This window comes from Mercenaria mercenaria, unplaced genomic scaffold (genome assembly GCF_021730395.1).
Source record: "Mercenaria mercenaria strain notata unplaced genomic scaffold, MADL_Memer_1 contig_1656, whole genome shotgun sequence".
Taxonomy (NCBI): Eukaryota; Metazoa; Mollusca; class Bivalvia; order Venerida; family Veneridae; genus Mercenaria; species Mercenaria mercenaria.
Window position 1 is genome coordinate 794 of NW_026459650.1, and position 15,064 is coordinate 15,857.

Consider the following 15,064-nt stretch of genomic DNA (forward strand, 5'->3'; position numbering starts at 1 on the left):
TGTGGAAAATGTGATCGCAGACATCTCTCTCAGTTATTAAATTATGCCAAGTAGAAATTCAAAGCCAACCGATCTGTTGTTTATTATAAATGCTGATGCGAGATGATTAAATGTTCCCACCCTTAGCAGTTCTTTAAAAAAAAACTCTTGTTTCGAGCAAACGTTCACATTTAGGCTCAATATTAAAATGTCATTACAAATATATCAACTATAGTTGCATAATTGTATGCTCAAATTTTACAAATAATCTTTTTTACGCTTCTTATTATTTTGGACTTTGTTTATGTTCTATCTTTCCTGTTCAAGACAAAAGTTGTAATTTAAATTAATTGTTTAATCTGATTGAAACGCTTTTCTGATCTGACGATTGGTTCCAGACAGGCTGATCTTGATAGCGTTTTGAAAACAAAGCAAGTATCTTGACACTAAACAATAGATATGTTATTAGCAGATACAGAAAATCCGTTTACAGCGAACTCCTCGGGACAAGCAAACTGTGTTCGTTATAGCCGGAGTTTGTTAAAAACAAATAGCGAACCAGTTGTCTTTGTAGTCTTTTTAAAGATACATTGCAGTTAATTTCATTATCCTACTAAAATGTATTAAATTGCTTATTTTTGTAATAATCCTAAACATGTAAAATATTAAAATCATACGCCGACTTTTACGGATTTTAAAACATAATTTTTATAATGAAATTATTTTACAATTTCAAACATTGATAAAATGTTGGTTAATAAATCGACAAACTGAATGTTCACGCTTTAATAATTACGGAATTCCGTTAGGGCCATCGCCTTTGTATTGTTGATCTGAAACGCGATACTCGATAGTACGATGATGAAAACGCGAAATCACGATACTACGATAACGAAAACGCGACAACACGATGATGATAACGCGAAACTACGATAACGAAAACGCGATAGTACGATAGTACGATGATGATAATGCGATATACTATCGCGTTTTCACCATCGTACTGTCGCGTTATCACCATCGTAATATCGTGATATCGCGTTTTCGTTATCGTAGTATCGTACTATCGCGTTTTCACCATCGTACTGTCGCGTTATCACCATCGTATTGTCGCGTTATCATCATCGTACTGTCGCGTTATCACCATCGTACTATCGTGTTATCACCATCGTACTGTCGCCTTCCGGTGCGCATGCGCATGCTCAAAATTAGAAGATCTTCCAGTACAGCAGTACAAATGGACGAGTTTATAAAATCTCATTTTAACAGAGGCTATGTCTACAAGGAAATACTTGTTTTATTAAAATCGGATATGGGTGTAGATATAAGGTTAGTTTCTTTCAGATATTTGTAAGTTTTTTGTTCGTTTTAAAGATTGTTTACAGTTTGGCAATTGTTTACAATCAAACTTGACAGTATTTACTAAACCACATGCTTTTGCTATAGATCTAATTGACATTTTTCACACACATCTACTTTTTGTGCTTTTCATGTTTCAAGCATACATACGAAGATATGTAATGTTATATAGATGAACAAGATCTTTCATGATGAGTTCTGTCGTAAAAACTTGTATATTTACAACTAAAATTTGCTACTCTTAACATAATTATGCCTGTCTATAAGTATGTTGGAGAGGATATAGATCCAACTATGTCTGGTATGGTTATGCTTTTAGAACTACAGCTCTAAAAGTTCCAATCCCGCTCTCGCGATAGGGCAATATGCAGATTCGAACGCAGGTCCTTGAGTGTGAAAATCATGATTTTATTGATGATCCTCATATCTACAGCTGCTAGTTAGCCAAAAGCAGCATAATTAACCATTCATTTCGTATGCCTTTTCAGCATTCGTCAGCTTAAGAGGCATTTAAACAGATTGAACTTAAGGAGACGAAGCGTGTGGGGTGTTGAAGAGGTTCAAAATGCTATACAGGTATAATTTAACTGCATTTCTCATTCCTGTAAAATCATAATTTCTGAGTAAATGGGCGTTAACTCTGCAACTTTTGGTGGTAAACCGCTTTAATTTTTATTTTGACATATGAAATGAAATGATATCAATTTTCTGCAGAAAATTGCCAGACTTTGACTCATTGAAATGAAAATATATTCCAAGAAAACTGCAAAAAATATTCTTCGAATATTTTCGAATCGTGTTTTTCGATGCTCCTATTTCAGTGTGGTTATGCGTTTTATGGTACTAAACATTGATAACTCGAGCTGTACAAGACATGCATTTGGTAGAAATAAAAAGTTATCATATTTGTGAAAATATTCATGTAAGACAAAGCAAAAGAGAAAAAAAAAAACAGAAAAAAACTCTGATTATGGTACAATATGACAGTCTGTTTTGTTGTTATAATTATTAATGCTATAATACATGGAACACTCAAAGCGATTGACTCGAGAATATTTGCCTAATTACATATTTGGTTTTAACTGAAAAACGCTGTACAACATATGAACAAGAAGTAGAAAGCATTTTGAATTTTAACATTACTTAAATAGCAAAACAAATAGAAACCATTTGAAAATTTATGAATATACAAATTCGGCCGAAACGTTATTTAGAGCTTATCGGGTTTTTTTTGTTTGTTTGTTTTGTTGTTTTTTTTTTGTTTTTTTTTCTTTCAAGTGTACAAGGGACATTTATTACATATGGTAACTATCCCTATAAATTATCATCAAACAAATACATACATGCATGTAATTAATTCTTTAGTCCTTGAATCGGAAAGACGCTTTAAGCCATTTTATCAACGATATTAAAGTTTGAAAAAGGTCCTATTTAAAATGCTAGTTTACAACCAAGGCCACAAACAAATGGTTACAATCTCAAGGTCATAGCAAGCCTAATCAACGCAGCAGATGGCGCAACACCAAGTGGTTTCCATTTCACTGAATAAATTATATTGTGTTCAGCGTCATTTCACTGAATAAATTATATGTGTTCAGCGTTGTTGCAACGAGCGTGAGTCGAAGCATTTCATTAGGTCGAATCTACGAAACTATGGGGTCCATATTTTGCTGATCTCGTAATATTCTAGGACAAAGTTATTAGTTGAAAAATGCATCTAGCTGACTAGTATGTTTCCATATCAACTGTTCTGTTGTGAATAATTTATCAGTCCGAATTACAACGTTTATTTTAATAATTACTTGAAGCAAGACGAGTGGGTTACTTTTCAGCCGATTTAATTCCACATGACATCACACGTTTCGATGGGAAAATGGTACGATTACAATCTGGATGATGTCCAGAGACAAAATATAGGTCATTCTATGCATTTGAGAAAATAATTCTGGCTGAAACATGTTACAAAGCAGAACCTAAAATTTCCCTGGGAAATAATCTTAAATGATCAGGCTATTATAATACATATGCAATATTCGGTTTAGTATCATTAAAAAGCTGAATGTATGGATGTATCATGTACAGTTTATAGAAGCAAACTTCTGGCTTTAATTTCAGTGAAACGCGATTCTAATGAATACTTCTATACGTTTATATTCAGAGTGAACTCTGTGGCAGCGGACGCAATCTTGGCTGTCGTTCGATGTCTCAAAGATTACGGTCTCGACACGGAATGTCTGTGGGAAGGTAAGTATAAACTACCAGAAATAAATTTAGGTATTGGAGGAGATGGAAGTACCTTTCTACATATTTAATACCTATTAACTTAAAGCCCTGCTCCGCGGCTATTCAAATTCTATTGTATGCAACCCATAATTACAATAGGTAACAGTTAACGGCCACGCGTCACACTTAGCACGCAAAACCACAGGTATTTTATATAGAATTTTATATAAAATGGACTCTATTTTGACAGGCGTCAATGTTCATAGTCAGGATTTTCATGCTTTTTTCAGTGACAGGTAGGACTGGAGCAGGTCTTTAAAGACAAAGGCGAACTACTTTCGATGTACAGCTATCGTGTTCAGAAAGCGTGAATTATGTGCTCTTTTCAATTGATGGGATGAACAAACTTTGAAAAATAATACCCCAAACGGTTTACTTCTACACCCCATGCAAGTCACGAAAAGCACGAAACACGCTTATGAGAACTGTCACAGTTTTGTTGTTTTTGTACTTTATTATTTTTATCAGAGTCTATAGTGCAGTTTGTAGGTTGGTTTAGCTCCAACTTTTAGCTACTCTGTAGGTTTTTGAGTAATTTAATTCAAGACCACACAGTTGGTAGCGCGTCAGGCTTTTAACCTGGACAGCGGGTCGTGAGTTCGAGCCCCACTGTAGACGTTTTGTAGAAAAAGGCTAATGTACTATAATTATTTATGATCACATGTGCACTGCGTGCTCACTGCGAGCATTTATGAATCCATTTTCTCCGTCGTGTGTCCATTTAAACGGAAAAAACACCCCTCATGCAATTTAACTCATTACTTCTAAAATAATACGTGTATTGTCCTCTACCAAGACAGCTAAATCTGCTCCGTTCCAATGAAAAATATGGTAGCCAGTTGAGCACAACAAGACATTCAAGATAACATTGTTTTGTATTGTAGAAACATGGTTCTTCATCAGATGAGATTGTTGGATCCAGAGGGTGTTGAAGCCAGACGCAGACATAGACTCATTAGAAGAATATATCGCAACAAAGGTCCAAACTTTTTAGTTCACATGGATGGATATGACAAGATAAAGCGCTATGGGCTGGCAATACATGGTGCCATAGATGGGTGAGTTACTTGAAGTTGTTCATTGTTTGTAGGTCTGTAGTATAGGAACGCTTTATTTTTTTATCCATAACTATTGTTAGGATATGTATGTTGACATATTTAGTATATAGTTGATAGTTGGATTTTTAACTATTTTCTGGTCGATAGTTAAAGATTTTACTGTTCAATGATAAGTGATCTGTTTTCTGAATTACGAGTACTTGTACTTCATGCTTGGTAATTGGATATTTGCATGTTATAATTGTTTGTTGATCTCCGTTGATCATGTCCGACAATTTAGTCGAGGATACGTAACGTTGGTACTAAACAAAACACAAACTGCTTTCTAGGCCTTTTGTATAGTTGGTTACTTGAAGAAATTATGCAACTGCAACAAAAGCGACCCTCCTAATTTTCATGGAAATTTAGCTGCGTTTCCTTATCTTGTCATAATAGCCGATTGATTTTGTTTTAATGGAACTTTTCCATTGAAAAGGGTTTTCCATGTCATGACGGCATTATGACGATAACACCTTTTTGATCGCCTTTTCTGACGTAACGTCCCGTCATTTTAGAATTACGGCCTGTTGGAAAAGTCATGGGTACGGACGTTTTATTCCGCTCAGAAGTGGCTATGAGACATTTTATCATACCAATTGTTGTGCAGTCATTAGCAATCATATGGAAAAGGTTTCATTCAAGAACCCCCTCCTCAAAGACTGCCTATGGAGTAGGTTCTTTTTTATTTTCAGAAATACCCCCAAGGACGGCTAGTGTAAACACCAGCGACTTTACCCCCTAGGACAGCCCAATTGACTTAATCGACTTGAACCCTCTAAGACATACAGCCTAACCGCCATAGGACAGGCAATTTACCCACATTGGAAAGTGCTACATTGGGAACGTACACGGCAAAAATATCTTTAGCCTCTCGCGACCATGTTCGCTAGTTTTGCGTATGGAAAATTTCAGTTTGATGTTTTCAGTTATTGGACATAAATTATTGAACAGTACGGATTGAATATATTAAACGTCCGGTCATTTTTGTACAGTTTTAACCATGTACGGCTGAATCAAAACTTTTATCGAAGCCTCAAAGAAACAAATTTAAGTTTCAATATTCCAATACCAAGCAGAATAGAATTCAAATACCAAACTAACGACCAGAAAATAGTCTCAGAACATCCAGCTTCCGACCACAAAGTAGTTTAAATATCAAACTAGGAACCAGAAAGTAGTTGGAATATTCAGCTGCCAAAAAGTTGCTGCAATGTCCAGCTACCGACGACCAACTACTTTCTAACTTGTCAGAACCTGTGTATCCGCCTTATTTCAGAAGACGTTCGTTTAACCACGAACATTTCACAAAGCAATTTCTACGACAACATCGCCATGGCATTCGGGTTGTGCCGTGGACGTTCAAAGATTACGAACATCTTCTTAATTTTCACAAAAAGTAAAAAAGCTTTATAAACTTTAAACCATTTTTGTTAACATTTGATATGATTATCTGTTATTATTTCATATTCCATACGAGCATACTTGTTCTGACTTTTAGGTACTCCCGGAGAGTTTTATGGTTAAAAGTGAATAGAACAAATAATGACCCTAAGGTGGTGGCATCATATTTCCTCGAGTTTGTAACAGAAGCAAAAGGTATAGATATAGTTTAAGCATTTATATGTTTATCATGCATACATAAGGTATTTCTGACCCCCGTATGCTTCGTAGCATTTTAAAGGCTCATTTACCGGTAACTGGTTGATGCACATTTTGTAACTACGAAACGACATTCATTCCACACGAAAATCATTCCACGCACAGTCGAGAGTTAAAATGACTCCATTTTGATGCGTGTTTAGCGCGGTATTTGTTTCCAAAAATGACAGCACCTCGCACGATTTACATTGGAAAATGGCGCCCAGAATAAAAAATATATATTTTTATGAAAAACATGTGCGATGTGTTAGTTTAGATAAGCTTTAAACCATTAGGAAATGTCATTTTCAGTATCAACAAATTATTATAAACATCATAATGTGGATTTGATAGGAAACACTTTTTTTTGCCATTTTCTGCGAGAGAAGCCCGCCCGCTTAGCTCAGTAGGGTGCGGGGCGTATGTTCTCCCTGACGATTTGATAAAAGACATTGTGTCTGAAATTATTAGTCCCCCGCCTCTGATTCATAGGGAGAAGTTGTCAGTTACTTGCGGAGAACAGGTATATACTGGTACAGAATCCAGGAACATTTGTTAAGTTAACTGCCCGCCGTTACATGACTGAAATACTGCTGATAAACATCGTTAAACGCAAAACAAACAAACAAACAAACAAACAAACATCTGCGAGAGAAAGAAAGCAATAATACATCCATAAAATGTATTCAGAACAAGCCAGCTGGATGGTTTCCGGACATGAAGAATTCCGAGTGAGGCTTAAACCGATATCGGTGAGGGGCAAGTGATTTTAAGTCAACCTTAACCACTCGGTCCCGGAGGCCCCGGACTATTTTCATTAATATACATGAGCTGACAAAGTTATATAAATAGTGCACATCAAAAACATCACTCATTTCATTTTAACATCAACAAACATTTAAGATTTCGTTCGATTACAAATAAACAAACAAAAAGATAGAGGTATATGATAAAAGAGTCATTACAACAGTAGCTGGATCTGGGATTTTTGCATTCGGCTTGGGTGATCCGATCTGGCAAAACATACTCAAGCCGAATACAGCATCCCAGATCGAGCTACTGTTGTAATAATCCTTTTATATATACTGTACTGCAAACGTTGCCAGTCATACATATGTGTAGGGGAAACCGGCGTTACTTTGTATCAGAGACATTTGTTGAACCTGTCCAGGATTAGAACGAAATATGATGATCTAGTGGCCGTCCATTTCAACACTAACGGCCACAATAAGGACGATTTTGCGGAGATGGGACTGGAAAAGCTGCACGGACGGACCTGTACAGCAAAACAATTGGGAACTTATGAAAAAAAGAACTAAGGACATACCGACCCTATGGCATTAACACCAAAGAATAGCGCTCCACTGAGTCACAGGCATGGGACGTTGTGTCAAAACGCACCTCACAGACCCAACGTTACTTCCGATTACTTGTATACATTGTTAAATAAACGATGCTGAAGAAGGCCGAATATATATATACGAGTGATTATGGAAAATGAGAAATTATGACGTTAAATTTATGCGTCAGTTTCAGCCCAAACGTCCGAAGCGCGCGGAAACTAATAGACATATCGTCGTTAAGAGTTCTGTCTCGTGATGTCAGCGTCCAATCAAATGCTACGTGGTGTACGCTTTTGACTAACCGGAAGTTCGACAGACCAATGAAAAACACCCTTAAAATGTTTGTGCAACACGACGTTAAAATTTTCCGTATCTTTGAATTTTCTCTCTGTATTCGGTAGTGTATTTTGGAAAGTCGTATGATTAAAAAGAAATTTGTTTTGATTTCATTGAATTATCACTTTTATTACCACTCGTGCAGCGGTCTCGAATGGATATCTTTTACACGTGACTGCGCCACTCGTGAAATTATTTCCTTCTCGAGACCATTCCTTTCCTGGAAGTAAGTAATAACGCACTATCAGATATCCTCTGTAGGACATTAATTCTTCACAGATGATACCGTTACGTTGAAAATCTGTGCAGTTAGAATTTCATGCGTCGTTTTATTTTTAATTAATGTTGACAGTTTGGCTTTGTAATTGTTGATGGAAACAAATGGTACTTACAATCATAGTAAAACTTCCTCAAAGTTTTTAACTGACTTAACAAATTACATATTTTCTCAACAATAAAAGATGAACTGGATACATACATACTTGTACATGCATGTATTATATCAGTCTATGTAAAACAAACGTTTTAATTTTTGTACATCAGGAGCACCAAGATGCATCAGAATGGATGCAGGCAGCGAGAATGGTGTTGTAGCTAACATGCAGAAGTCCTTCCGGTGGTTCCACGGGGATGAGATGGCAGGGGCGAAAAGTGTACTAATTGGGAGTTCACCTTCAAACCAGGTTCGAAACAGATTCATATATAAGCATAGGTTGCTAGCAATAGACTGCATTATGTCTGTCACCATTGTTAATGTCCATGTCTGGATACAAATGGAAATAGTCGCAGGGACCTTGATCTAATGTGTTCAGTGATTTGTAGATGTAAGTCATGCAATGTCCTTAAGAATAACGGGTCTGTTATTGTTGCGGGGAGTATTAATCACCTTTAGCGATAGCTCTAGTTGTTCCTAGAAAACACTGTATCCATGGACATTTTCCAGCAAAGTCGTGAAAAGGTGCGTTTCAACCCGAACAGGATTAATAGAAACTATGAGACTGTGTTTGATGTGTAATATAAAATCTATCATCTTTTCACAGAGGATAGAGTGTTGGTGGAGGAGACTTCATGAGATGTGTATTGCAGCATGGCAAGAAATTCTTGGTGACTTGGAAAGCAGAGGGATATTTTCTACCGCAAATAACCTTCACATGTGAGTTACACAGTTGTTACGAACTATATTTTATGGCCATATCTTTATGTAAGAGATATGCCCATGTACCGTTTAATATTATACTGACAAAAAGTACCTATATGGAAGTAGATTTATAGAACAGACGGAATAGGGCTTGTTATAAAATCGTCTGCTCTGGCAGACGAAAGGAGCACCCAATCCGAAACTAGAGTTATCACAGGGGCGACGAACTATACCCCCACAATACGGCCTTGTTACAGAACTAGGCGAATTTGCTTGACATTTGGCCTACTGACCACAAAATCAATAGGGGTCACCTGCTGGTCATGAGCGTTTTCAAGTTATTGTCTGGAAAAGTTTTAGATGTTCCAAGTCACTTGACCTCAAAATCAATAGGGCTGGTCATGACTAACCTCCCTATTACGTTTCCTGATCCTAGGCCCAAGCGTTCTGAAGATATCGTCCGAAAACAGTTAAACTGTTCCATGTCACTGCGACCTTGACCTGTGAGCTACTGACCTCAAAATCAATAGGGGTCATTTACTGGTCATGATCAACCTCCTATCAATTTTCATGATCCTAGGCAAAAGCGTTCTCAAGTTTTCGTCCGGAAACCAACTGTTTTGGGTCATTGTTACCTTGACCTTTGACCTACTGACCTCAAAAGCAAATTTAACTTGTACTTTATTATGTAACACATGTGTACTAAAATTTATGATCCTAGGCCCAAGCGTTCTCAAGTTATCATCCGGAAACCGTTCAACTGTTCCGGGTCATTGTGACCTTGAGCTATAACATACTGACAATTTTTAAGTCAAACTTGACCTGTGTTTCATGATGTTACATCTGTGTATCAAAATTTATGATCCTAGATCAAAGCATCCTCAAGATATCATCCGGAAACCGCTTAATTGTTCAGGGTCATTGTGACCTTGAACTTTGACCTATTGACCTTCGAACATGATCTATTTCATGATGTTACATCTGTTTTCCAAAATTTATGATCCTAGGCAAAAGTGTTCTCAAGTTATCATCTCATCGAGAAACCGTTTAACTGTTCAGGGTTATTCTGACCTTGACCTACTGACCACAAAATCTTGATCTGTATTTTCGACCTGTGTAATGAAATCATTTAAATTTGTCAAGCCTTTCACGAGTTATTGTTCGGAATCCATGAAAACCAACGGACCGTCAAGCTCACTTCTATATACCAGCCTCAACCCCCGCCGCCGAAAACTTCGTTTTGTGTGGGTATAAAAATCATAATGTTTCACCATGTAAGACTTTCAGCAGGGGAAGTGTGCTATTATGGGCGTTCGTTTCCTTATTTCCTGATTTTTGCATTCCATTTCTCTGACCACCACCATCCACAATATCATTCATAGGTGTTAACTGTTCATTCTTCGCACTCGTGAGTTCTCAGACATTGTAAGTTTCACGAAAAACATTCTTATACTAGTATACATTTATAAAGATATATATTTATTATTCACTACAAATCTTCTCTTGATGTGTTTTTTTAACTTACTTTACTTGGCGGCACTGCTTTCATTTTTATTTTCTTCTTATCTAATTAGTTATGTATAATTCATATGACAATTTTGTCAAAAAAAAATTTTTTTTTCTTCTTATCCGTTTTCGTTTTTGTTTCTTTCTATTCATTTTTATCTCCCTTCATGTCTTATCAATAAGAGTAACAGACTTGCAATGTTCGCATTTTTATATCATGTGTTATTATGTTTACTTTAGTCTAAATCTGTTATTACATATGTGACATAATAACAATATTGTTTCCTTAAATGTAATCCAACGCCTTCCCGTACTTTTCTCACAAGTTTTTAGGGTTTTAGTGCGCGGATTACAAATAACATTTATTCTTTCACGTCTTATACATAATTTTATCTTATCTTAATCTCTGTTCATTGTACTACATACTGTTTAATAATATGCAGCTAAGAATTAATTTGTCCATAATACATTATTTTTATTAATGTCTTTCAATTCACTGTATATTATTCAAGTCATTGCCGTTATTTTAACTTACTGTGAAAATTGAAGCGCAAAATCTTTTAGTTACTTATACCAATAAAAAAGGGACAAAAACACCTGACATTATAACAAATAAAAAAATCGCATTTTAACAGTTTAATAGTATTTTATAGAGTGAAAAACATGTTCGTATCAAAATCAAAGCGTCTGCTTATTGTTAGCGCTGCTTAATGATGCATTGTAAATGGTTCCAAAATACCCTACAACATTTTATCGCTGTCGGGTATATTGGAACCAAATGTCATAAGATTGATAAAATTAGATTTTCATCATTCCTAAGCGTTTTTAGAATGAGTCGGGCCAGATCCAGTGCAAGCAGAATTGCAAATACACAAACGAAACTTTAAGTCATGCTGTAACCATAAGAAGAAGCATTTCACTTCACAAAGCAGCTAAAACATTTGGTATGCTCAAAACAATTCAATTAAAATAATTAAGACTGGAATTGGGGCTCGCAGTGGCTCTGGAACAGTATTAACGAAGGAAGAGGAGGACATGCTTGCAGACAGGGCAACTACCATGACAAAAATGAGATTTGGTTTATAAGCTAGGGCAGAAATCCTAGACACCGTTCAAAGTATCATACCTTATGATGGTGTGGCTTCTCCTGTTGTAGATTTTCGACCAGGTAAAGATTGATATCATGTCATTTTAACGTGACACCCAGAATTAGCTTCTAGAATACCTCAACAATTTGCTATAGAGGTATAACACTCAAACGAGTTGAGCATTGGTTTTCTGATATTGCTTTTTTGTTGTTCTTTTTTTTGCTCAAATTTCATGTTTGTAAAAGAGAACGATTCTCTAATATGGAAAGATCCCAGTAGGTGGTTTAACGCAAATGAATCTGGTTTTCTCTTGTGTCCTAAAAGTGGCAAAGTTCATTGTACTTGCTCCAAGGGATGTACCTAACATATATGATATACAATTTTACATCATCTGATAACACAGTAGTAACTATTCTAGCATGTATGAATGTTGTTGGTTTATGTGTAGGCCTCTCATAGTGTTTGCTGTATAACATTCTGGAAGATTTCCCAGATGCTAGCTATTCTTGGGTGCACAAACACGGAGGATGGACTCAGAACTGTTTGCAGCCTGGCTTAAAGATGTGTTTCTTCCTGCGCTAGAATGAGAACTCTATTAAACGGCCGGTCATCATCAACAGTTGTTTGCTGAAGATTATTGATACTTTTCTGTTCTTTTGTGGTTTGATAAGACTAAAATTGTGTATTACCCTTAACTGATAATAAACAATTAATACCGAATTAATAAACAGAATTCAATTAATTTCATTCATCTAATAAAGCATGAAGTTTTGTGTTCAATTAACGTTTGAATCTAAGCTTTGTAAAAAAAACTGAAGGTGTCCCAAAATACCCGACATGTCCCAAAACTGCCTCCAATGGTTGTTAATTTTATCCATATAAATTGCGCTTAATGTGCATATGCCTTTACCGGGGCCAAATATTATCTGACCGAAAATGATAGGAAATTCAGAATTTTCATGTCCTGTCCCGAAACAAGCATATGTAAAATCAAGGTTAAAAAAGTTTGTTAGGTGTCCCAATATACCCGACAACACTCTATGTGCTTTCAACGAGAATTCTGACAAAAATAGCCTTTATTTACTCTCTATTTTTTAATATTTTACACTAAAAGTCCTTTATTTCCATAGATTGGAGCCTTTATAAAAACCTTTATTTATGTTCAGGCCTGCTAGGAGGCCTGTGTTACGAATATCTTAGGGTAGTGGTAGATTTAATAAATTTAAATAAGTTACAACATATCCCTTTTTCTCGTATTCTCAGGGTTTCTCATATTCTCGTTTCTCAACTTACTATGTTTAGAAGTGACCTATCAATTTTATTAATAGATTTGAAAGGTTACTGGAATAAACCACTTCAGTAAAACTGTACGCTATCTTTTTATGCCCCCCTTTGAAAAAGGAGGGGTATATTGTTTTGCAGATGTCAGTCGGTCTGTCGGTCGGTCGGTCGGAATGTAGACCTATCCGTTTCCAGATGATAACTCAAGAACGCTTGGGCCTAGGATCATGAAAGTTGATAGAGAGGTTGGTCATCACCAGTAAATGACCCCTATTGATTTTGAGGTCTGTATGTCAAAGGTCAAGGTCACAGTGACCCTGAACAGTAAAACAGTTTCCGGATGATAACTCAAGAACGCTTAGGCCTAGGATCACGAAAGTTGATAGGGAGGTTGGTCATGACCAGCAGGTGACCCCTATTGATTTTGAGGTCAGTATGTCAAAGGTCAAGGTCACAGTGACCAGGAACAGTAAAATGGTTTCCAGGCAATAACTCAAGAACGCTTGGGCCTAGTGTCAGGAAAATTGATAGTTAGGTTGGCCATGACCAGCAGATGACCCTATTGATTTTGAGGTCAGTATGTTAAAGGTCAAGGTCACAGTGACCCTGAACAGTAAAACAGTTTCCGGATGAATAACTCAAGAACGCTTAGGCCTAGGATCACGAAAGTTGATAGGGAGGTTGGTCATGACCAGCTGGTGACCCCTATTGATTTTGAGGTCATTAGATCAAAGGTCAAGGTCACATTGGCCAGGAACAGTTAAATGGTTTCTGATCTTCTTGTCCAAAACCATAGGGCCTAGGGCTTTGATATTTGGTATGTAGCAAAATCTAGTGGTCCTCTACCAAGATTGTACAGATTATTTCCCTGGGGTCAAATATGGCCCCACCCCTAGGGTCACATGGTTTATATAGCCTTATATAGGAAAAAACTTTGAAAAACCTCTTGTCCAAAACCACAGGGCCTAGGGCTTTGATATTTTGTACATGACATCATCTAGTGATCCTCTACTAAGATTATTCAAATTATTCCCCAAGGGTCAAATATGGCTCCGCCCTGTGGGTCACATGGTTTACATATACTTATTTACAGTGTGCATATAATTTCTGTTCCTTGTGCAATTACTAAATGCATCAAGGGGGGCATTTCGTGTTCGACGAGCTCTTGTTATAACTTATTTTTATAATAAATATCTAAATGACTGCCTCTTCGACATTACCCATGCGAAAACAGGCCAGGAAATCCTGGGATTATCCTGGGATATCTCGGGTTATCTCAGGAGAAATTCCTGCCATTTTCCTGGGATAACTCAAGATTTTTCACGCCGGTAATTGGAACAGGATTTATTCCTGCACATTCCTGGACAATCCTGTATAAGCAGGAAATGCTAGGATGTAAAAATAACATTTTGAGGTCCAGGAAATCCCAGGATATCCTGGGAAGCCAAGATTGGAAAAGTGTCCAGGGGCCAGGATATCCTGGAGTTTCCTGGAATGTAGATGGAGTACCAGGACCAGGAAATCCCAGGAAGCCAGGATGGTAGAGTGTCCTTGGGCCAGGATATCCTGGGATTTCTTGGCAAGTAGAAGGAATCCTGGGGCCAGGACATCCAAGGTTATCCTGGGTGCAGGACTTTACCTTAAATAATTGTTAGAAATAATCAATCCTTATGTCTCATTTGGAAAGAATTAAGTTTTTATAGCTTTAAGATTATTATTAGACTGAAATGAGATCCTAAAGACAAATACAATTTGTAAGCTTTCCTTCCTTTTTGGGGGAATTCATATAATAGGTATCTTACAAACACTGACAACTGTATAAACAAAAATTAATGTAATAAAAAATGTCAAATGTTAAATGTTATTTTTATACGTAAATGTAATCATATTTGACAGGTTGTATTGTTTTGGGGTTGTTCTTTTTTTTTTTTTTTTTTTTTTTTTTTTTTTTTTTTTTTCAAATTGGCATAATTTAACATCTCTTTTCATACTCCAATTCATCTCATCAGCTGCTGA

General features: G+C 36.5%; 1 protein-coding gene across 1 annotated transcript; it reads left to right on the forward strand.

Moving 5' to 3' along the window:
* The first annotated feature begins 1,157 nt into the window (after positions 1-1,157).
* LOC123552219 (uncharacterized) lies at positions 1,158-11,105 on the forward strand. Its single transcript, XM_053532688.1, has 7 exons — positions 1,158-1,308; positions 1,827-1,914; positions 3,497-3,582; positions 4,506-4,679; positions 6,217-6,314; positions 8,579-8,718; positions 9,076-11,105. Exons 1-7 carry the CDS (start codon positions 1,172-1,174, stop codon positions 9,190-9,192), a joined length of 840 nt encoding a protein of 279 aa, XP_053388663.1. The 5' UTR covers positions 1,158-1,171; the 3' UTR covers positions 9,193-11,105.
* The last annotated feature ends 3,959 nt before the right edge of the window (positions 11,106-15,064 follow it).